The sequence below is a fragment of the Chironomus tepperi genome, unplaced genomic scaffold, assembly GCF_022539635.2.
Source record: "Chironomus tepperi strain 1889 unplaced genomic scaffold, CSIRO-AGI_Ctep_v1 contig_11, whole genome shotgun sequence".
Lineage (NCBI taxonomy): Eukaryota > Metazoa > Arthropoda > Insecta > Diptera > Chironomidae > Chironomus > Chironomus tepperi.
Genome location: NW_027226133.1, coordinates 558,850 through 583,176, shown reverse-complemented (window position 1 = coordinate 583,176; position 24,327 = coordinate 558,850). Strand labels below are relative to the sequence as shown.

The window sequence follows — 24,327 nt, the reverse complement described above, 5'->3', positions numbered from 1 at the left end:
ATGATCTGATTTATTTCAAAAATGAAACGATATTTTGCAAAAAATCCTCTGGTCACCCTAACATTAGTCATCCATAGAACTAGGAACAGAACTTTCTTACTTACTTCCATGGCTGAGGCTCATGGGGGCCCATTGTCGCGTTAAAAGAACGTCTGTATGCAGCTCTATCTTTCGATAACTTCAGCCAATTTAGGATATTGAGAACTCTAGCGTCCTTATCAACACATCGGTCTTCCTCTTGATCTTTTGAAGCACAGAACTAGTCAACTGAAAATTTGTCCAGTAGATCAAACACCAACTAGTGAACTGATTACCCAAATTATACTCTAAAGCTTGTCCTCTCTTCAAAAAAAAAATCTAATACTTACTCACTAAATTTTAATCCAAATTGTAATTTTCCATTCAGTCCACATTTTCATTAATATAAATCACAAAATTTCTTAATTCACCTTAACATTTAAAATGCGCTTTAAATGTTTTAATTAAATGTAACCCATCATAAATTTTCTCAGCTTATTTTTCCGTTACAAGACTCACTTCGTGAACGGTTCCCTGGGTAAATAATCAGCTTTCATTTTTGCAAGCTTTTGCAAAGAGAAATTATTACCGCAGGCATCAATGGTGAACAAACATGAGTTTCTCATCTCTCTCTTTGTGCCTCTATCCCACTCCTCACACAATGTTTCCTTTTTTTATGAGAAATGAAAATAAATAAATATAAAAGTCTGTCTTAAAGTATTAAGTATCCAACCAAACCCAGTAGAATAATCTGTTTTAATTAATTATCGAGAAAGGACTAAGTGGTAATGGCACTAGGATGAAGCAGTCAAGGATATTTATTTGTATTTATTATATAATCAAAAACAATGGAGTTCCATAACCGTCGTTCATGTAGTGGGGAATGAAAAATTGTCAGGAAATGTCTCAATACGAAAAAAAAAAATATTTTTTTATCTTCAATCAAGTCAAGTTAAGGCATAATATTAAGTAATAAAGACGAGGATGATCGCATGCTTCCTTCATTCATTCTCGTTCTATTTTACTCATCAAGTTGGAAATAATAAGAAGAAATTAATTTTTTTTAGTCATAATGACCAGATTTATCCTTATGAGAGATGACAGACACAAAAAGGGACGCAAAAATGACACGCAAACAATAGGAAAAAAAACTGATTTCTTAACATTATAAATTAAATTAAATGCCTTTTGTTGGACAGTCTATCTCTCTCTTGAGACGAAAAGAAGAAGATGAGAAATTTTCCACTAGAATAATAGAGGTGAAGTTAGAATTTAAGTGAAGATTTGGATGAATGAAGGGCATTTTTATACTGATTGGATTTAGGAATTATACAAAATTTTGTTTAGGGTAGGAGAGACCATCTCATTCGGTCACAGCAATTTAAGTAAAATTTGGAAAAATTGATCAATTTTAAATTTGATTTGAAACTGAACAAAAATTCAACAAAATTGGAGAATCTAAAAAGGCGAGAAGATCTAACGCATGAACAAGACAAATACCCTCGAGTCCCTCCTATTGCCTTAGTGACCAATTTATGATCCCACCGTACTGTAATGTCTTGGACATTTTATGAAGCTCAAATCTGGTGAGAATCGAACCTACACATTCACAAAAGAGTAATACAGAATCCGGTCTCTTACCTAACCACTCGGCCACAGAAACCTTACTTTCGTAATGACAGATTCGCCTCTATAAGAGTTAATACTTCAGTTTCCAATCTGCTCAGATACCACATATACATAAGTGTTTCACTTGATGACAGCCATTCTTTGTTGAGACTTGCATCCAGAGATTACTAAATTAAAACAAATTGTCTATTAACAATTTATCCCAGTCAATTCTTTACCCAAACTGTATACATAAACCACAAGCAAATACCGTCATAAAATCCGAAAAATACTTAATGGAGTGGAATGTTTTTGAACAAATGAAAACCTAGTTAGGATTAAGAAAGTCATTTGATACATTTCTCAAAATTAAGTTAGCTATCCATTATCCAATTTCAATCTCTTTTTTTCTAACTTAATAAATTATATTTTACCCTCTCTTAACTGTAAGATTTTTATTTCTACACATGTTCATACAGTCGAGTCCTGGCGAGTCTTCTGTTATATTTCGAGCATGACGAAATTGTGTTTCATCATCATTATCATTATCAGAGTAGCATCACAATAGCGAAAATTTAATTATCTTTTTTTTTTGTTTGGCTCTTTGAAATGAGCTTTATTTACTTCTTATTTTCACGATGTTGTAGACGATGATTCTTTAGATTTCACAATATTGAATTGATTTTCAATTAATCTTTCTTTTGCTTTTGTCGTCGTCGTCGCTGTTCTTCTTCTTTGCTGTTCCTGATATAATTAGGTTATGCAAAAAGCATAAAAGAATTTTGAAATGAAGAAGTTTTTGGTGATTTTTTTGCTTTCTTTTAGTGATTTTTTGCTGGTTTTTTGGAGAGTGTTGTGGACTCATTAATGATGGTTTGGATTAGTTTTTATTGAAATTAATTTTGAAGGTCATTCGGGATTAAAACTGTAAATTTATGAAGAATGATGAACAAATTTGTGTGGGTCCGAATAAGTTGTCTAAAATAACGCTCTAATGGCTCAAGTTAACTCCAGCATCAATTTGACATGACTTTGGGATGGTGCTGGACATAAATCGATTCCAATTTGTGCTATTCAAGTCAAATTTGGCTTCCAAGATGTGACTAATTTTATTATTATCTCTTAATATTTCATTGAAACTTCTAAATTAGGTTAAAGTGTATAGCAAGATAAATACACGTGCTGCTGTCTATCTACAGTCTCTCCCCACCTCACCATCACCCCCATTTCCTTCATCATCATAAGATTTAAACGCTCAATTTATTTATTTAAATTGAACTTTTTCTCTGTTTTTTGATACAAAACTTTTACTTCTATCATTAACTTCAATCATTTATTAAATTTAGGATATAAACTTTTGTCTTGATTAGAAAAATTTAAATAGACAATATAGCTGGAAGGCAAATATATAATTCTATGAAAAATCGTTCAAAGATAAAAAGGCAAGACAAAAGAAAAGAAAAATTGCTTTTCATCTAGAGAGCAAAAATTTTTAATTAAAAATCAAATTTAATGTCATGATTTGTTTTCTCAGGAAAATAAGAGCAGAAGTCGAAGATAAGAATTTAAAACAATATGAAAAAGTTTTCTTTCCTCTTAAACTATGACTTTTGGGGAGAAGATTTCATTTGGTTTGAGATGGACTTGATACGCATTTGAAGATTTTGTTGGAATTTGAGCATTTCTGGACAATATAAGTAAGTTTAAATTTTAAGAAAATTTAAATAGGGATTTAAATTGTTTAAATTAGCAAATGAAAATTCTTGGAACTGGTAAAAAGCCACAATATCGTTAAGAACTTGGATTCTAAGTCTCTGCATGAACATACAAATTTGGGAGAAAATGTCTAACAAATTTTGAGAATATTACAATGTTTCTGTCATTTAGACACATCAATATACTGTTGCATGTATTTAAACTACATCGAAGAAGTTGTATAGCCCAAAACGATATCAAAATCTTAACTTTCTATCCAAAAAAACATGTCAAACATAGAAAGACTCTTTCAATATACCCGAAAGGTAAATAAGTTCATTTTATTTTAAAACAAATTAGACTGAATAGGGATTGTTCTTGATTGAAGATTTTGAAAATTTATTCTGTCTCATCTTCAACTCAAACACAAGTAAAATTGAAAATTACTTAAACAAAAGATTCTCAAAAATTAAAGTGCTTTATGCTGACACATGATATGAAAATGTTTGCAGAACTTACAAATAATTATTATTCTATCAAAAAAGTTACTTGAAAGCTCACTGCTAGGAAGAATTAATTGCAATTTAAATTTTGTATATTTTTCATTCCTCGCATAATTAGAAAACTTTTTTCTAAAAATTATCATTAAATTAAGTACATTTTAATTAAAAATTCATAGAAATTTTGACTAAATACGTCAAATAATGAACTATTTTCGAACATAAAGTGAAAATTTAATTTTATCAACATCAAAAATTTAAAACTCATTATCAACTAATGTAATCAGCAATTTACACATTATACCATTGATGTTCCGTTTAATACAAACAAAATTGGTTGAAAATTTAATTAGGATTGGAATTTTAATTATTTTATGAGCTTCTTTCACTTGTATGTTAATGATGGTTTGATATATGATGAATTACTCAGAATTTTTCATTGTTTCACAAAAAGCTATGAATTTTAATTAGATCATGGTAGATGCGTAAATGTATGAATTGCCTAGCAATCGACTAGAGCTAACATTTGCTAAATAAAGACATATCAAATCGCAGGTAGAAATCCATTGGTAAAGAATTGTATCATCATTCATTAAAGGATGATGTAGCCATGATATGTTGACAGACGAGTCTGTGCGTCCACATTTTAGAGCAACAATAACGCAGAATCTTTTCTTCCTACAAACAGTAATGAGAAATTCAAAACTAAATCCGCTGAAGTATGCATTATTTACAGTTTATTGTTTAGGCATATCCAACACCATAGAATTTTCATTATATGATGTATCAGTTGTCACTGATGAATGAAAATTGATTCACAATGAGCTAAGTATGAAATTACTTTTATAGGTCTTTTAGCGATCGTTTACAAATTAGCTCGGATGATGTAATTTCCATCACGCAAATATGGTTCTTTTCGTTAAGAGATTCTTGTTGAAAAGGTTGAATTTTTAGATGTTTACAATCTAGGCATACCTCAAAAATCAGAATATTCACAATCTAGTTAAAAGCATGTAAGCATTATAAGCAAAGATAATTTCACATATACTAGCTTACAGTTTACTTTTAGCTAATTTTATAGGGTCTTCCATACTAAGGATGTCTGATAAGGAGTTTAACCATGAGAAAGAGAGTAAAATACTGTAGAAATATTCATTCTGCTGATGATCTAACTCTAATAGGCAAAGAGACCATTTTGAGGCACCGTAGTGGTTTTTATGCACAAAGAAAGCATGATAATGTCCTGTATGGGAAAATTATTAAACTCAATAACAAGGACTACAACGAAGACTTAAAATATATTGTATAACACAGGTATTTGTACCAAAAATTAGGTTCCGAATACGATTGTCTAGAACCAGACATATTGGTTACAATCATTACAATCAGCTTTCATACAAAGCTCACTGAATTGATCACTTAAAGTTTGATTCTTCAAAGCACACCAATAAAAAAAAAATTGCTGCTTTTGACAACTTTGCTTGAATGATTTCGATATTTTTATATTATATATTTTACAAACGATTTGAATATTGCATCAAGGTTTTATGTACTGCTCACTTTTGATCATTATTGAATTCAAAATATTTCAGTCAAAGTTAAACTATAGTGGAAAAAAATGTACGAAAAAAAAAAATCAGCGTCAAATCAATTTACATTTATTGAGTTTATTGAAGCACACATCAAATATGTACACATCAACATTGACAGTAACTGCATCGTATTCATATGTCAAGTGGTATAAAACTTTTTTTTTTTTGTATGTACTCGAGCTCAATTCCTTTCCATTCATACTTTTACACAACACTACTCTTCCCCGGAGCACATTTAGCCAACAAATCTGCTTGTAAATTTTCCGTTTCACGATAACGTTGACGATATTCTTCATCAATGCATGCGTTATCCTTCAAATTCACTAGTGCTAAATTTGTCAATCCCTCGAATAGTTGCGGTTCAATTACATTCAATCGATTATTTTGCAACCAAATTCTCTTCATTTTTGTATTTCGTTCAAATAATCCCGTCGACAATGTCTCGAATGAATTTGAGTTGAGTAAAATTTCCTGCAAATCAACCAGCTTGAAAAATACCGATTGTGGCAATTGATGTAATTTATTTTGTGATAAAATAAGCATTTGTAGCTTAGACAGTCCACTGAATGCATCTTTATCAATTTTCTCAATCTCATTTCCACTCATGCTTAGCCAATTCAATTTATCCGCTCCAGTGAATGTTGTGGCATTCAATTGTTTCAACTTATTCAAGTCTAAGTTAAGATTCTTCAAATTTTCGGCACCCTTAAAATCGCCATTTCTCAAATTACTCAATTGACAGTTTTGTAAACTAAAGTCGATGAGTTGAGGAAATGTCTCAAATGTACCCCTTGGGAAATAATCGAGACGTAAATGTCGATTTCCACTGAATGAAATCAATTTTAAGTCATTATCACTTTTTCCATTCTGATGGGTACCGACAAAGGATGCTGGTAAGTCATTTTCACTCGAAATAAGACCTTTTGTAATTTGACATGGATAACCATGATCAAGTCGATAGCCATAATGGCAAGTGAATTCAACTGCTGTTCCTAACTGGAATATCAATGCTAATGTTGATATAAATACCAACGGGAATAGGCTGGAAAAAATAAGAAGATTATTAATTTTTTCGTATGAATCTTGTTTGAAGCACTTTACGCCTTCATGTCTTCTTCTTGTTTTTTTATTCCTTTCACGAAAAACTGGACAAATATTGACAATCCGACAGCAATTTTTATACTGAAAATAATTCGCATTTAGTCATCAACTTTTATGAGAACTGAACTGTGAGGTCACATACACAAACATTTATTATTTTTAGTAAGATGAGAGAATATTAGTTGCTTAATAAATAAATCTCAAGATTGATTAAATAACACTAATTTTTGTCACTTAATATTATCTCTCAACGTTATATGGCTTTCGATGTGTGAATGTTTTTTGTTTTTTTATATACGAAATGTGACTGAATTGCTAAATAGTAAACATCATATTTGTAAATATTATGGAATTCAGGGTCTTAAATTCTATAGAAAGTAGCTTTATTAATATTGGACAGTAAACTAAGTTTTGTATCTGTCAACAACGCAAAATATCAACAAATTTCTACCTTTTTGGATAATATCTTATGAATGCTGATGTACCATTTTACTACTTTTATGGTATTCTTAAAAATGGACCTTCTTTTTTGTGAAGATAGATTGTAGCTTTTGTTAGAAATGTGTAGATATGTTTGAGAGGGGTATAATTTGCAATTTGGTGAATAATGGGTGAATTGGGCTGATTTTTGGATTGGATGATTTTATTTTTTGAAATTTTACAGTCTGTATAACAGCTAGACTCGTGAAGATTCACTTTTCATCAATCTCAAAGTCAAGGTTGGGGTTTTTAATACCAGAATCAAAATGTACTGGAATTAAGAACCCTAAGCAAGCTCAATTCACAAAGACAAACTTAATGCTGATTTAGAACTCAATTTTCAGGTTTCTATGGCCTGTGTTTTGATAATGCTAATTATTAGGCAAATATATAGCATTTTTGGTGGCTTCAATCACATATTTGCATGTCAAGAATAGATTTAATCAATTTTACATCAATTTCAAAACATATAAACTTGAATCATCTAAGAAAGACACTAAAGTTGTTCATATTATAGACATAGTATTCAATACAAAAACTAGAACCAAAATCTCAATTTCTAAATACCAAAAACCATAAAATCAACACTTTATTAGATAAAATTTATCAAAATTCACTTCAATATCTAAGAATTTCCACATACGACCTTCATTTTCTTACTCTTCATTTTCATACCTACCACACATACATTTTTCCTTCCAAGAAGCATATCCTGAATATTTTATCATTTATCTAAATCCTCACGGGAATAATCTTGAATGTGACGAAATTCATCCATTGGAAAAAATTCACCACAGATGATACCTGTTATCAAACGAAACCCATCTGATACAGCATGGCAATAAATGTTTCTCAATTTCACTGTGTGGACGGAAATATGGACATAAACGATTCATGTAGAAAAAGGTATGACAGCATATTGAGAGGGAAATTTTAGAAGGAGACTGAAAATAATTGGCTGTAAGATGATTCATTAGTCAAAATTAAAAAAGATGTTGCTAGGATTTTTTGGTTAATAATGCTGAAAAAGCTTTAAATTATGGTTGCTATGATTCTCAAAATCTTAAAACTTTCTAAAAATATCAAGTGATACTTTAAAGTCTCTCGAGAATTCTGAGAATTTAAATATAATAAACATCGAAAATTCGGCAGTACTTCAGCTTATTGTTGATTCCTCCCGCAGGCTTTGAATTGATTTTCAATTACAATTATTGTGAAAGCAGAAAATCTTAAGTAATTGCTATCAAATTTCTGTTCATTTTCTGTATGAGGATTGTGAGCTTTTCATTTTAAAACTTTTTGAGTCTTAAAGACTAAGAATATTGATGAGAACCAGGGATGTGGGTTTGTCGGCATTTGACTGATGACTTTATGGAGGAGGATGTTGATAGATACATTGTATACTTGGTATTGGTAATTTGCAAAGGGCAGGAAACGATAGAATCAGTTTTAGACACCAAATGAGAGGAGTCATTGATCATAGCTGATCTGTATGGCCAGAGAAACTAAGTGCTTTACTGAGTTGTGAACTCGTAATTTTCAAAACTTGGAATCCTTATGGCTGCCACGTGGCTTTCGAATTGAGGTTTGTAGTCATTTGTCATTACTAAATGTGTCCATAATTAAGCCTAAAAGAAGCTTTGGAGAAAATATCTCCATTTGTGTCAGTCATGAGCAACAAATGCACTTCGTTAAGTATTTAAGAGCACGATTAGCTTCACCGTAAAGCACAACATTCTCCTAAGTACTTCAACTTCCCTACCAAACCCACACACTAAATCTGAAACATTCAAAACGATTCAAAGCAGTCAAAACAAATTCTCAATTATGTCAATTTGTTAATAAATTAATTTTTTTATTCTTTTTATTTTCAAATTTCTCTTTCTTTTTTTTAATAAAAAACAAATTTTCTCTGCCTAAAAAAAGTCATAAACATGCTTCACATTTTTCTCGGATGGATGGAAAAATTTTTTCGTTTTGTTTACTGAAGAAGATATAAAAAAATATCTTAAAAAGAAATTACACAAAATTTTTATGCTTATTACTAAAGTGTATGGATGGCTGATATCACTGTCGTGGATAAGTTTTTTGGGGATTAGGGTGTGATGGATTTTATGGGTTTTTTGGGAGTTTGGATTTAAAGTGGTTAAGCTTGAATTCAAGAGTTTTCAATATCCCAAATTGGCTAAAGTTATCGAAAGATAGAGTGGTCTATAGACGTTCTTTAAACGCGGCAATGGGCCCCTGTGCACCCCAGCCAAGAAAGTAAGTAAGTAAGCTTAAATTCTTAAATTCGAAAAATTGGATTTATCTTGTACATACTTCCTAGAATTCTTCATTGAACTTCAGATTTGTCTGAAGAAAGTCTAGCTCCGCGTATTTATTTATTAAGTCCTATTTTGATTAGATCTTTCTTAAAATTGCTTTCGTTGTCTGCAAGGAATCAAATAACCTATTTCATTTGAGCTGTAATTCATGGTCAACAGCTTTTTTTGCGAGCTTATTTTAAGGTAATTTCATGAAACTGATACCGTCAAATGCAATTTCCCTTCAGAGATTTTTTGGAGATTTTCAAAAATATTCAAATTTCATCTTCCGAATTTTTGCGAATCACAGATGGAATTTAAATGATGGAATTTGATATTTTTTCATTCAATCTTCCTTAGGAAGTTCTTGGAATTTTGAAATGAATTGTAGAAAAATCCAAAATTATTTAATTTCAATTTTAATCAAACTCAGATTCGACTTTTCCATACAAATTCCAAGTTGACTTCGACATCTACTAAAAAGTTCAATTTCGTCCTAAAAATCACTTTAATCAAAAACTTTAAATCCCACAAAAATTAAAAATCATCCACCCTAATGAAATCAGCCTCAAAAAAAGAAGTCAGTTAGATAGAGAGCACCAAAATATTAAAGAATTTTGTTTTTTTGTCTTTACAGTTTAATCTCTTTTGCCTTCAAAATTATAACTTTGCTCGTCTTTTAACTTTACAGTTGGAAAGAAATGTAAACACATCAAATAAAAATAAAAATGTTCGTGTACTTAAAAAAGAAGTCTCATCCAAAAAGAGTCTCACACAAAAAAGAGAGAAGCTTCAAATTTTCCTCAACAAGAGTAAAAGGAAAAATTTACATTATAATTGAAATGGAGGGTATGGAATGTTGATGATGAGCATATCCTTACATTCCAGACTCGGTTGCTTCTTCTCTCTTTATTAAAATAATTTCTGTCAAATATTTGGATGAGCTTAACAAGGATAAATAATAAAAACGAGTATTTTAAATGTAAATAGATGAAAATTCATAAAATGTAGGTAAGGTTAAATCCTAGAATTAATTTCTAAGCTTTTCATAGCAAGTCAACTCATTTAACCTATTTCTCATAGTTATATTGCTCCTCATCCTCATAGCGTGTTGTCGTTTGTGCAAAATATGGGCGACGCTGTTGTAAGGAAATATTAATTTCATCTGGTGAGCGATAAGCATTCTGTTGTTGCCGGTAGGCATTCTGTTGTTGTGTTCTGACAACGGGTTTTGGCTATAGATCGTGAGCACACACAGGAACAAAGGAAAATGGGAAGAGAGAAAAAAAGAATGTAAAATGAACAGTTAGAAATGACTTTTTTACTATTTTTTTTTTGTGAAAAATGAGCTCCTACAGATTCTAATTTTCTGATAACACATATATGTGAATGGATTCCCTTTTTTGCCTACTTACTTGATGTCTGACAGGGGCACGTTCACGCTCCTCATCATATTCTGAACGGTCATCATGGTAAATATTCTCTGGATAATAACGTTCGTGGTATCTGTGAATGATGAAAAATTTGACAATAGAGTAAAATTAACTTTCATGTCGAGTAGAGGTTCCTTCTTGGATTTATCGTAACTTAAATTATGGAAAATTGTGTCAGCAAAATGCTTGAATTTATGTCCAATAATTTATACCCGGAAATAGCAATCGTAAAGTATTGCTTGAATTATTCTGGATTGACTATCCTTTTCAGATCTGGAATGAGCATTATCCAAGGGATGTAACTTCCAATTCAAGCTTTAAAGCATAACTTTCTTAAAGCATGAAAATCACATCCAACCTTCTTCATTCTATAAATAAAATCTGTTCATCCAATAAAAAAAAAGCCTATCCATATGAGTAAAAATAAAAATCTTATTATAGCAATTTCGATATAGCAGCTTTAATCCACACTTTAAGGTTCTTTTCATAAGCACAACATTTTGTTCGAATTGGAATTTGATTCGAGTATGAACAAATTTAAGGGTAAAATGACTTCAACTACCCCTGAAGTAGTCTCGAGCAGAAAAAATATTACATTTAGCTGACTTGCGAAAAAAAAAATGTGTGTATTTATCCATCAAGACCGAGTATTATCCACAGGAGTTAGTGTGTTATCGATATACTCTCAAAATAGACATACTCAAACTCAATGTAGTCAATTTTTCTATAAAAAGCTTATTGTGCAGATGTAATCGAGACACCTCAAACAGCGAAATCAGCACAATGACCGTATTTATAACACCCATTTTCATGGCTTATAATTTTATTATCGGAACTACTATATTGCACACGATTATTTTGATAAATATATAAGAATTGTTCATAATCGTGACTGTTATTATATATAAATGTCGATTTCGTTAAATGAACTTAATAAAATTGTAAATTTGCATGATTTCGAGGATTTATGGGTAAGAGCATTAAAATAAAGGCTTGTGGCTTGTTAGAACGGAATGGGATTAGCATGAAGAGTATAATGAACTGATCTAGATTTCAGATTGGAACAAAATTTTCAATCAATTTCCACATTTAAGTCACGAAAAGGTCAATTGGAACCGCTAATCCTTCAGTCCCCTATCAAAAAAGACTTAACAAAGACTAAAAAACAACAAACCTGAGTGAGACATTTGGCTTAGATTGGTATTCTTCCATGTTGATTGGCTTGTAAAGATAGTCATTTACGAAATGATATTTACTGGATTGCTGGCAGATATTTTCATCTGATGGAGGCATACAAATAAGATGTACTTGATGGAAAGTTGCTCCTATTATGTCATAGAAGAAAAATTACATGATAAAAAGGAACAAAAAAAAAGAGAATTCAGTCAAGTCAGTCATTCACAAAACATGCGGACATGACAAATAAATGAATGATGAATGTATGAAATACCTTCTGGACATATCCAACTGTGCTTTGTGTTGTCTTGACAATAGTGGAAGACTTTACATTCAACAGTATCATCAGCATAATATCCTGTCGTTCTTTCGTTACATGAGAATTTTGATTCCTCGAGTAAAAGTGCTAAATGATCTGGTTCTTCCTCTTCTATTTCCTTCTCGAATTCTTCACGTTGCTTCTTGCTTAATGGTTGCTTTCGTTGTTGCTGTTGTTGATAATGTTGTTGCTGTTGTTGCTGTTGTGGCTGATATTGTCTCTGTGGTGCTTGTGTCTGACGATGATATGTCTGTGGAGCTGGAACATTTTCATCATCATCATCTTCTTCGCTGTAATATTCAGCTGAACTCTGTTGATGTTGTTGTGTTGCTAATTGCCTTGCACGAATTTGTTGTAATGTTGCAGGCGATATCTCTTGATCTTTTTCATTCTTCTTTCCTTCGACACGAATTTGAAATTTACTTGCTGGCGTTTGTGCTGATGCAATTGTTGCTGTTATGCTTAGCGCCAATAAAATTGATATTTGAAACCGGTAGCTGCAAACAATAATAAAATTAGCATCTCATAACGATAATGCAGAATAGCAATCAATAAGTTTAATCATCTCAAAATTTTATCCAAAACTATTATAATTTTAAATTGAGTGGATATAGACGATGCTCTCTAATTGAATTGAGGAAGTGATACTCCAATTAAAATCAAAATTACCCAGTGCTTAAATGCTAAGTTTGGATGGGAAATATGAAGTATTCATTGTTATAATGATGCAAGGGCTGTGACTATCGAGTTTATTTGTATACAGCATCAATTCCAGTTTTGATTTCTAGAACAAAGACAGCTTCAAACATATTTTGTAGCATTTTTCATATCAAATCTCCTGTGCAGTTCCCTGAATGCAATAATCCTATTGAGATTAACTAACAAATTTTACAGCCAATTCCAATGAAATCTCCAGCATCGTTTCTAACATTTTTGCACCAAATTTATGCCTGGGAATTTGAAGAATTCTCAAATTTCAAATGAATCCCTTCCCTGCAGATACACAACACGTAATATTATTTGTATATGGCAACGGAACGTCGAGACAGTATGAATTCGAGTACCATTATTGTGCAAAAAACTGCTGAGAACAAAAAAGAGGAACTTTTATGGCAGGATTTGAATTCATATTATATGAATGAGTGAAATGAAATGTATGAATGGCTAAGTGTAGGAAATTTCTCATTCAGCATATGCGGGGAAAATTTTTTACAATTTAATTAACGTGTTTGCCTTTGCCATCTTCGTGTCAAGTGCAATTGCATAGTCAGTAATATCAAAAGGTTGATGCATGTATTATTAAATGCAGCCGAAAGGCAACGCAAGGCATTTCATTAAAAAAATTATTATGAGCCATGCTTGTACTGTCTCAACATCCTTTTGATCTCATCAACGTCAACATGATTCTATTTTTCAATTAAATTTCAATGAAATGGAATTATTGCTGCTGGCATAACTACAATGCAGACTACAATGTCACTAAATGTTTCTTATGATGTCATTCACGTGTTTACCGGCGAAACTTATGTCAGCAATTTTTTTTTTCCTTCTTTTTATTACTTAAAACCTGTGTTTATCGACCGAATAAATTACTTTCACTTGTTGTTTCTTCTCTGTTTATGCAGCAACACAAAGAGAATGAAAGATTGATCTACAAAAATAAAATTGACTGGAAATGAAAAGAAGAGTGGAACAGATACATTGAGGTGCAATGACCATGAAAATGGATTGAAAGAATAATAACAAAAAATTGAATGCTGTTATGATTATGTTCCGGCTGTATTATTGAAATTATGCTGCTGGATTTATTGCTTAAAAATCAATTTTGCTTTGATAAATTTAAAATTTTGTAGATGTTGGTAAGCTTGAATGGATGAAATGTCAATAAAGAATTTGAGTAGCACGACTGTGACCGGAATTCGGCATGAATTCACTACTAATCTAGCTTCATGCTAGATCACTTGTATGCTTGCTGCAATGTGCTTTACGAGACGGCATTAAGTCACAATCACTTAATAGATATTGCATCTTAATTAAAATTGAATTTATAGCCCAAAATTGACCACTTTTGAGTCATCCAGAAGCCTTCATGACTCTCATACTCAAATATTCTCTTTCAAAACATTTCCCACACAGTACAGTCCTAAAAAATTTGATATCAAATAAAAAGAAGTCCAAAATTCTTTCCGACATAAGAAATAATCCAATATCGGTCAGTAGATCCATGAATGTGAATGATAGACATGTCTTAATGACACTTCTTTACATATAATATATTTAACATAACAAAAATACTAATAAAAACCTTGTCGTAAGATTTCATTGCCCACTTTAGCCTAGACATAATGTATTCATTCGCATACAAATGTCCTCTTTAAGGAAGATGTAAGGACATTCCAATCCTCAACATACACAATCAATAGTTTCATGTTTGCGGTAGTTTTCGGTGAGCTCAAATGATATTTAACTAGACATTTTTTTGTGTGTGTGTTTGAGATAGATAGTGTACAGCATAACCTTGTCTTAATTTCACAAAAATTCCATGTATGCTTTCAAATGTAGAATAAACTTTTTTTTATTTTCCAGGCAACAGACATGAGCATTTTGTGTGATGAAATGCTAGATGGGAAGCTCACAAAAAAAATTTAATTTTATGTAAATGCGGAGAGCTTTTTTTTTGTTCATGCATAATTTCATTTTATTGTTTCCATTTCAGTCGTTTTTGGAAATTTTATTTTCTTTAATGGAAAATTATTTTTAATGGTTTCGTTTAAAGAAAAAAACTTTAATTTTGTCTGTGAATAAATTCTTTTTTTTCTGAATGATTTGTTGGGTAAATATAGGGAATTTCAAGCTTAGACTGTAATTTATTGTTTGTTGTCTTTTTGGGTTAATTAGTGGAAAATTGTGCTTAATTTTCATTAGTTTTGGCTGGTTTTTGCATTGTTTTGTGGAGAAAATTTGTGATGGTTATTTAATCTTGAATAATTGGGGTTTGTAGAACGCGTAATGGACTTTCAAAATGTGGAATTGTAATATGAAGGAAAGCATAATTCTGAGATTAGCTGAGGATGAATTAAGAGTTTTACGAGTGACAAAATTCGACAAAAAAGGACAAAAATTCATTAAAACTAATCAATGGCAAGTTAATGTCCTTCCGAGTAGCACAAACTGGCTAATATATCCTAAATCAGGCACATAGCAGGCAAGTTGAGCTTTAATTCTATCATATTTTGTCAACTCGGGATTTTGGCACAAACAATTCAAACAATTATCCGAAATTGATCTTGACTATCTTTTCAGAAGGATAAATTTAGCTTTGAATCCTTTGATACAGCCCAAAAAATATTGAAATATTTTTATTCCCTGATTTCTATGACAAAAATTTGAATGATCAATTAACCTTTAAATGTCAAGTACCTATAAACATTCAAAAAATTCCAATGAAGCGACTCAAATTTTTCCTCAATATTTTCCCAGAATAACTTGTTTCCATTTAGTAACATCAAAGTAAGGAGCTTTGAGCATAGAAATTTTAAAATATTGAAAATTGATTTCTGCCAAGAGTTGGATGACCTGATGAATGAGTTTGTTAATATGCTGACTAAAAAAACTTTTTAAAGATTTTCCAAGAATCAAAAGAAACCTCATTTTGCGAATCTTATATGACAATTTTAGACGAGATTATGAAGCCAGCTTTCCGTTTCTTTAGTGTATTAAAATATTCATAATTCATAGCTTTGAAAACAAGTCATTCAATATCTTGAAAATTAGCCAGTCCAATTAAGAATTCAAAGATATACACCCCAGGAATTTATAAATAATTCTCTATTTTTCTCTCAATTAAATTGACAAATTGATGTCAATTTTCCAATGAACAAATTAATGAGCTTTTATGTTTAAAAATAAATTTTCAGAAACATCAGACTTTTCATGCTAAAATAGATTTTAAAGCATCCTTTAAACTTTTTACAAAATCTTGGCATGAAGCTTTTTTTGCGTGGGTACGTGAACTGATTCAAAAGAGCATATCTTATCATAACAAGATAAAGACATGAAACAATTGAAATCAACAAAGATGTGCTCGACTAAAGTGGATGGCTGCAAAAGCAAGCTGAATGAAAAAACGAATCTCAGAATAGTCTCGAAATGGAGAAAAAGTTAAGGTCATTTTAGAATAAATCGATTGCTCGTGTCGTAACGACATTGTTAATATTCTAAACAGTTAATAGCACATGATAGCGATAGCTTGAATAAGTCATATCCTCATCCATCGTATCCAAACGTGAATGCGTGATAGACAGTCTCATAAATAAATTCCATCTATAAAAATGTCTCTCAATGTGCAAATATTTCAAAAGATATTCTATAGAAAAAATTTCAATATTAAATGTATCGATTGCCTACACACATTCATGTTGCGTAATTGATTCCACTTGTCTCCTTTCCTTGTTTTTCTTTATGCCTTTATATTCATGTAAATATATATATATTATATCACTTAGTATGGCCCATTTTATCTCATATATAAACTATTGTTTGTACTCTCCTTTCATTCGACACTCTCGTTGAGACATTTTTATTGAATTCTGCTGCTGTATTTATTTCTCGGCACGAATACGCACAGCAGCAGCAGCATGTATTAATGGTCTTGAATTACAATTGCGAGGATTGTTTTGTTCTCCCTTATTGATTGCAATTTTTGTCGAATTTATATGACTCGTGAGTGTACTTTGTCCATTTTCGATGATTGTGACGATTTGTCTCCATATTAACGTGATGGAGGTCATGTAAGATTGAATTGATTCTGAGAATCAAAACGTTTGTCAGTCCATGATGAAGATTTGTCTTTGGGGATTGTGATACTATTGTAGTTTTTGGGTTAATTAATGCCGGAATATATGCGTGTCGTGCATAAAAGTTAGTGCTTAAATGGTCAAGCAGGCAAGGATTTACTTGACATAAGCTAAATAATAGCACGACTTGTAATATAAATGAACTTTATTGTAAGTCACCAAGAGTTGGCAGTTAAATGCGTGCTAAGTGCCTCAATAAATTACAGATCAAAACTATAACAAATTTCTTATTAAAATCAATAAAAACGCATTATATTCAAGCTACAAATATGCCAACTCAACTCATTCCTTTCGAACCTTAAATCTGTCGCATTGGCATTGAATGTGTGACATAATCGTGAGCACTTTAAGAAAGATCTTTAGGACAGTGATGAAAATATATTTCTTAATTAAAAGTAACTTGCAATAAGGTCAATGAATTATAAGAAAGACACAAGACTTAACTTTCATTTAGAGCGGCTGAATTGGCAATTATGAATGCTATCGAAAATAATTTATCTTTTTCACCAACTTTTATATGGAAATGAAAATTATTTCAATTTATTTCATCACATTAGCAGGAAAAAGGTATTAATAAATCATTTAGATTTACTTCCTTTCATCTTGACTGACTACGACCGCTACCGCGAACAAAAAAAAAGCAGCTTTTGTTATTGTTTCAAATAAATTTTAATGATACGTACGGGAGAGTGTCTTTAATAATTAAATTAACAATATAATCGCTCCGCTTAAGCATGTACCAGTGTACTATTGTGTGTTGTGTAACATCATCATGTTAAACAGAAAAACAAACACTGTGCAGTCAATTGTAGCAAAGAAAAACACGCGGTTGTTGATCGCATGGGAACTGAAAAATGTACCATTGAACTTGCTCATTTAAAACGCCTAATACTGGAAAGATTAAAGTAAATCTGCATCGGTAATTACATTTTAGTAATGCTACGCTTAATTTTCACTTGCTTTTTTTGTTGATAGTGAAAGTGAGAGCAGAGTTGGGAAAGAAGTGCACATGCTGTGATGTTGATGATTTCATTTCTGATTTTTTGTGCTTAATTTACAGGTTATAAAACGAAATCACTGAGCAAATCATCTAGTTTCAAAGGTTTTTTGGTATGAACATTGGTTAAAGTTAGATGAGAAAAATCTAAAGCTTAGAAATCTAAGAATTGACAGGGGTTTCTCGAGCGAAATGAAGAAGGATCCGCCACGGAGCTTCTAAGACTCCGTTAAAGCAGTATGCTGCTTTATAACAATTTCTCCAATTAGAGTTTCTGAGCTTTAATTAAACTAGAAATGTGTTAGTACCTCCAAATAATACAATTTTTGACAGTAAACCTGCATTAAATATTTGTAGAGGTCAACTTCCTTAGCAAAACTACACAAAAAACGGAAAGATTGCCAATAACACTCATCAAAATTGCTCTGACAATAAAAAGAAACTCGAAATCTCACTTCTCCCATACCAAAATTCAATCCCCATCCCTGAATAAAAGCTTCCCATTGTCTGTTTCAAGTAACTTCATTCAATAACATAAAATTGAATTATTTTCTCAAGTGTCACGGTCAACTGATGAAGATATCATCTGTAGAATGATAAAAAACTATTTTGACATTGATCATCCAGTCCATATACTCTTTCATGCATTAAAATAGTCAATCGATAAGTTGGAAATTGGTTAATAAAATATTTATTTTTATATTTTTTCGGTTGTGGGAAAGGTTAGAAAACTATGACATGATAATTTAAATCTTTTGTAACATTGAAATGAACTCGATAATTGCACTCGTTGTGCTCATTTTTATGGCTTGTTTTACTTTCAGAGAAGTTCACTGAAACGATAAATCATTTTCAAAAAAACACAATGGAGCTATTTTGTTTGTTACCAAGAAAATTTTGCAACATTAACTGCTATTTTTTTTTGCGACTTAGTTTGGTCTATAAAGTGATGTACTGGAAATTAAAGTACAAATTTTTTGTCTTCTTTTTTTTTCATCCCACATAAAATGTTTGCATTCTTTTTAAAACTCAATGTTATTTTTTTTCTTTCTTTCTTCATCATGCAAAATATGCTTTTGTGAATAATTTTGTTATGCTAAATATTTTTACATGATGTGATGTGCACTCATCTCATGCGAATGATTAAAGTGAATATGTTGAAAAGAGAGAGCAAGCAAAAAAAAAATAGATAAAAAAATGTTAAGAGATGACTTGAAGTAAGGACGAGTTTTATGTATCCACACAAAAAAGTGCTGTTAAAAAATTTGTAACATGAAAAATTTGCTGGAAAGTTTTGCCGTTTTTTATTGAAAATGCTAATGGGTTTCGGGAAAAAATGTTGAAAAAAATTTGCTAGTTTTAAGTTTTGGAACTACAGAAATTTAATTTAATATTTCCTACAGGGTTTTAATTTAATTTATGGTGGACTTTTGTGAGCTTTTAGGTTGAAATTAATATGCTGGATGTAATAAAGGAATGATTTTCAGAAACTCTATTAGTTTATGCATTCTTTTATATACCCGAAAGGGACACGGCATGGAAATGACTGAAAAATGGACTATAGACCAGGTTGACTCTGGCTGCAGGCCATATTCGATAAAATCTAGTCTAAGACAAGAGTCAAGACACTCTGGAGCCATTTTTGGACAATTTTGCCGCAAATTGTGGACATCTACACCTACTGTCCTTTCCAGAATATTAATAATATCCAAAATTCACAAATCGTTTCCAACTTGTCCTTCCTCATCAAATAAAATTCTAAGTAAACCAATAACTAATTGATCTGGATGAAGATCTATTGGCCCATGTGAATACCAACTTCCTCAAAACTAATAACTAGTCATTATTTGTCAAAGCAACCACATGAAATGAATTCTTCATTTGCTCTGGAATTCTACTGAAAAGTCCTTCGTTACATTTTTCAATTGAGAGGTTTTCTATGTACATCCATGAATGCTTTTCAAAAGAAATGATTTGCCCCAAGAATCTCAACATTGAAGCTTAATTTATTTTCTCCTAGAATTTTATTTTAATCAAAGCTTAATCGAGAGTTTTGTAGTCAAATGTCGGAAAAATGTACAAAGTAACTGCAATGAACAATCATATCTGCAGTCATGATTCGTCGGAGCTTGTATCAAAGATGGGATATGCATTTGAACCTGTAGCTGGACATCTATGTCTACCTGATGAATTCTAAGTACATGAAGGAATCCTTTGATCCTATGAAGTCATATTAATTCCTCTTATCTTGAGCCCACACAGTGTCCAGTGACCACCTTAATTTCTACTAATCTAATTTTCTCATATCTAATTCAGAAAGCTAAATTCACATACTAAATTTTAACCCTTAAAACCCCACACATGTATGTATGTTTGCATACATATTACGTCGAATTACATCAGAGATGATAACATTCTTTTTATTATTACTGCTTTGAAATTGAATTTATGCATAGCATGCGATGAATCTACATATTTTCCTACAGAATATATGTATATGAATGTTATGCTTTTTGTTTATTATTATCACAAAAAGAAACGGAATGATATGTTCTTAGAAAAAGAAAACTAGTTGCTGGTACTTTGATATCTGAGAACATTTAATGTCAAAGAAAACTTTAAAAACTCATCGACCCGAAAAAAATAGAAATAATTTCTTATGTTTGTGCTTTATGACATATAATAATGATTATTATAACATATCACAAACATGTAACAAGATGAAATATTTTTTCGTGTGTGCGCGAAATGAGAAGAATTTGCTGTCACATAAATACCATAAATAATTTAGTCGGTATTTTCTTTGATTAACATGAGTGTTGATTGATATTGAGATAATCATAGAGAAACTTAATTAAGTTAAATTGTGTGATGCAGTGACATAAGATATAATATAAGTTGAAAAGTTGATGCTTTTATAGTTTGTTGAGTGTTGAGAGATGTCAGGATGATAATTAACTCAAAAGTGTGTGAAAGATAATTTAAATTTGATGCTTTATATCATGACTTGGTGTTGATTTAATTGAATTTGTGCAATTGATGATGAAGAAGCTTTGCAAGCTGCCAAATTTAATAGGTAATTAAATCTATCAAGCAAATTGGATTTGAGAACATGAGAATTTTAGGAAATAAATCAAGATGGCGGATTTCTCACTTCAGGTTTTTATTTTTGAAAAATTTAAGTTAGAGATTGTTGAATGAACTTTAATTCGGAAATTCATAAAGAAAAAAGTGGCAAGAATCAATGAAAAACTCTGAAATTTAGTGAATAACTTCAAAACATTTAAAAAGTTAAATTCTTCATTCACCCAAAGTGAAGAGAGATGAGCTATATTATCAAATAAAAAGCTCCCCAACTGGTATGTAAAATGTAATATTAAACAAATAACTTCACAGCAAGCGGGTGTAAGAAATTTTATAATGAGATTTTTCTATGAAAAATTTCCATTTTCTTTTCTTTTTTTTTTGATGAGTTCATTCACTGTGAGTTATAGCACTAAGATTTAATGCTTTATTTTCACATGGATTAAATTTAATTCAATTCTTTTCACTCATTTCACTTCATCAATATTGAAAGACATTATGACACATTTTGGGGTGTGCTATTTGAGTAATTTTTTATTGCATAATAACTTTTTTTAGTAATTCAAAATTTTCACGATTGTCATCTGAATTAATTTTGCATTTCTTTTAACTTCAAAAAAGTTATTTTGTAAGCACGACAAGACTCAGCAGGAGAAGAAAATGGTAAATTGCCATTAAAACGGTTTCGTTTTCTACAAATTGACATGATCTGTTCAAACATTTCAATAAATCGCTATTTTTGAGTTTTTAATGAGTGAATAGTCTATTTAAAAAGGAAATTTCTCAAATCAAGCGCCATTAAATTAATTCGCATGTACATATCTGCAGTCAGTTGTCAATTTAATTAAGTGATGGAGTTATTTACACTTTGTTGATTTTACATTTTCTAAACCGTCAACGTGTTGAGTTAATGTTTGCATTTAAATCCGCAAAGGTGCTGGAATTAAATCATACGGATTGCCGCCAACATACTTCTGTAATCTTATCCACAAAATGTGAAATTATGATATTTTTCCTGTTTTACTTTCTTCTTTTAATTAATGAGAGAAAATTTCATGTGATAATTGAATTAAAATGTTGCAAGTAGCAGGATCCTATAAATAACTGGCTATTTATGTTATACTTTTAAACTTTCATTCAAGATTAGCAAATTTAAAGAATCATTTCTGAAGTTCATGTCTAATCCGGTCAGGCATAGGACGTAAATTCAACTTTATGTCTACATAACTCTGAATTAAGACCAAATTTGATGAATTCCGGTTTCAGGACAGAGTCAAGTCGGCCTGGTGCCGGATTTTCGACCATTTCTATGTCGTATGATTTTCGGAAATGCAACGAAGTTTGATGAAAATTAAATTATCAATTCTTAAAAGCCACAAAATTTTAATTTTGAAATTGCACCAAACTTAATTAGACTTTTTATCAAAGACTTTCTATTTAATGCTTGTTGGTTCCTTAAAATCCTCAAATTTAATTAAAGTTCTTCAACATCCAAACAGACCACATTCAAAACTTTATAATTGTCATCCAAATTTCATTTAAAATTTTCAAACCAATTCTTCCATTTCATACTTATCAGTACTTTTCAAAAGACGTAAAGTTCTCCTCAAACTCAAATATTCAAGTGCAATTTCTATTGAAACTTAAAGTCGGTAATTGATCAACCAAACTTAAAAACTGAAAATTGAAATCCACAATTCAGCAAAAAATGAATTCAGTCAAGAAGGAAACTTTAAAAAGCTTTTAAAAACTCTAATAAAAATGTTTTAAGAACATAAATTATGATAAGATTAAATAAAAAACGAGAGAAAGAAAATGATTTATATTCCACTAATGTAAGGATATAAAATGAAATATTTTTCACTTCTTAGACATTTTTCATTAATGAAAATATTTTTTCATCATGTTGAAAGTCATTTTTTAAAAATTTCTCGGATACTTCTATGGCAATTGAGAGCATTTGTAATAATCCCCGCCACGAGCCATAATCTAAATTCATCATCAAACTTTTCTGTCCATGCCGTAATCCTCGATGAAAAAAAAGTTTCCAGCCTTTGGTCAGTTCAGACATTTGTAGCAAAAAAATTACTAATTAATGCAACAAAATTGTGATAGATTAATGACATAAAACATGATTTATGTAATATTTTGATCATATTTCCCATCCATTTTTGCAGTAAATGACTTTTCGACACATCAAGTCGCTTCTCACCCATGTGATTGCACAATTCTCTTTTCATCTCATTCAATACATAATTTTTATTTTTTTTTTGCCTTAATATGCTAATTGCATATTATATAAAAAGATATCATTTCAGAAAGTAATAACCTATATTCCGAGACATATCATATTGAAGGTGATATGAGCACTTCCAAAACTCGTTTATTTAATACACGATCTCATTTTCATTCGAGACATGCACTTTAATAATTTTTTTAAATGCACATTAAATTATTCACTTGCGTACGACATAAATCTCTGCGCACGCATTTATGAAAGTCACCCAATTTTAATATTTCCAAGTCTCACTACAAAAATATTTATTACATAACGGTCTTAGTAATGCGAACAATTTTCATTAAGATTCCAAGAAGCATAAATGAAGAAATTGATGAATGACATCCATAAACGGAATCACATGCATGTCACATAGTATGTAGGTTCTGCGACTACTACGCGATAATTAGTTTCTTTTAGAAATAATTTTGTAATGTGAGATAATTTTCGACTTTTGAAAGCTAATTAAGTTTAGACTCTATTTACCCCATGATGATGTCTCAGCTGTGCTTTTATTTTTTATAATCCAAATTTGTTCAGTCACTAAAAAAAACTCTTTTTTCCTTCTTTTGATGCTCTTTAAACACACAACCACTACCTCTTTTATGTTCAGTATAAATTTTACAGTAATTATTTGTAAATTTGCTTTTTTTATTTTATTTTATTACTTTTTTTTCTTCTATGTTAACTTCACGAGCGATTTTAACAGAATGAACACTTTCTAGTGTTTAATATTTGTTTTTATACTCCGCTTAACATTTTTTTTTCTTCTTTTTAACATGTTTTACCTTCTTTTTGTTTTTTCACTTCCATTCGCGTGCAATTTTTTTACTTTACTTCTTTTAGTTTTTTTTGAGTAGCTCAACAGATGCGCGAACAAATGT

At 30.8% G+C, this 24,327-nt stretch overlaps 2 protein-coding genes across 2 annotated transcripts; both read right to left on the bottom strand.

The window, feature by feature from the left end:
• Nucleotides 1-5,463: 5,463 nt before the first annotated feature.
• Nucleotides 5,464-6,679, bottom strand: LOC139087156 (carboxypeptidase N subunit 2-like). The gene is made up of 3 exons (XM_070635885.1): nucleotides 6,657-6,679; nucleotides 6,515-6,595; nucleotides 5,464-6,455 (listed from the first exon to the last, which is right to left on the bottom strand). The coding sequence occupies exons 1-3, from the start codon at nucleotides 6,662-6,664 to the stop codon at nucleotides 5,618-5,620; spliced, it is 927 nt and encodes a 308-aa protein (XP_070491986.1). The 5' UTR covers nucleotides 6,665-6,679; the 3' UTR covers nucleotides 5,464-5,617.
• Nucleotides 6,680-9,859: 3,180 nt separating this feature from the next.
• LOC139087740 (trichohyalin) lies at nucleotides 9,860-24,049 on the bottom strand. The gene is made up of 5 exons (XM_070636644.1): nucleotides 23,930-24,049; nucleotides 12,184-12,725; nucleotides 11,908-12,058; nucleotides 10,716-10,806; nucleotides 9,860-10,535 (listed from the first exon to the last, which is right to left on the bottom strand). Exons 1-5 carry the CDS (start codon nucleotides 23,932-23,934, stop codon nucleotides 10,371-10,373), a joined length of 954 nt encoding a protein of 317 aa, XP_070492745.1. The 5' UTR covers nucleotides 23,935-24,049; the 3' UTR covers nucleotides 9,860-10,370.
• Nucleotides 24,050-24,327: the final 278 nt, after the last annotated feature.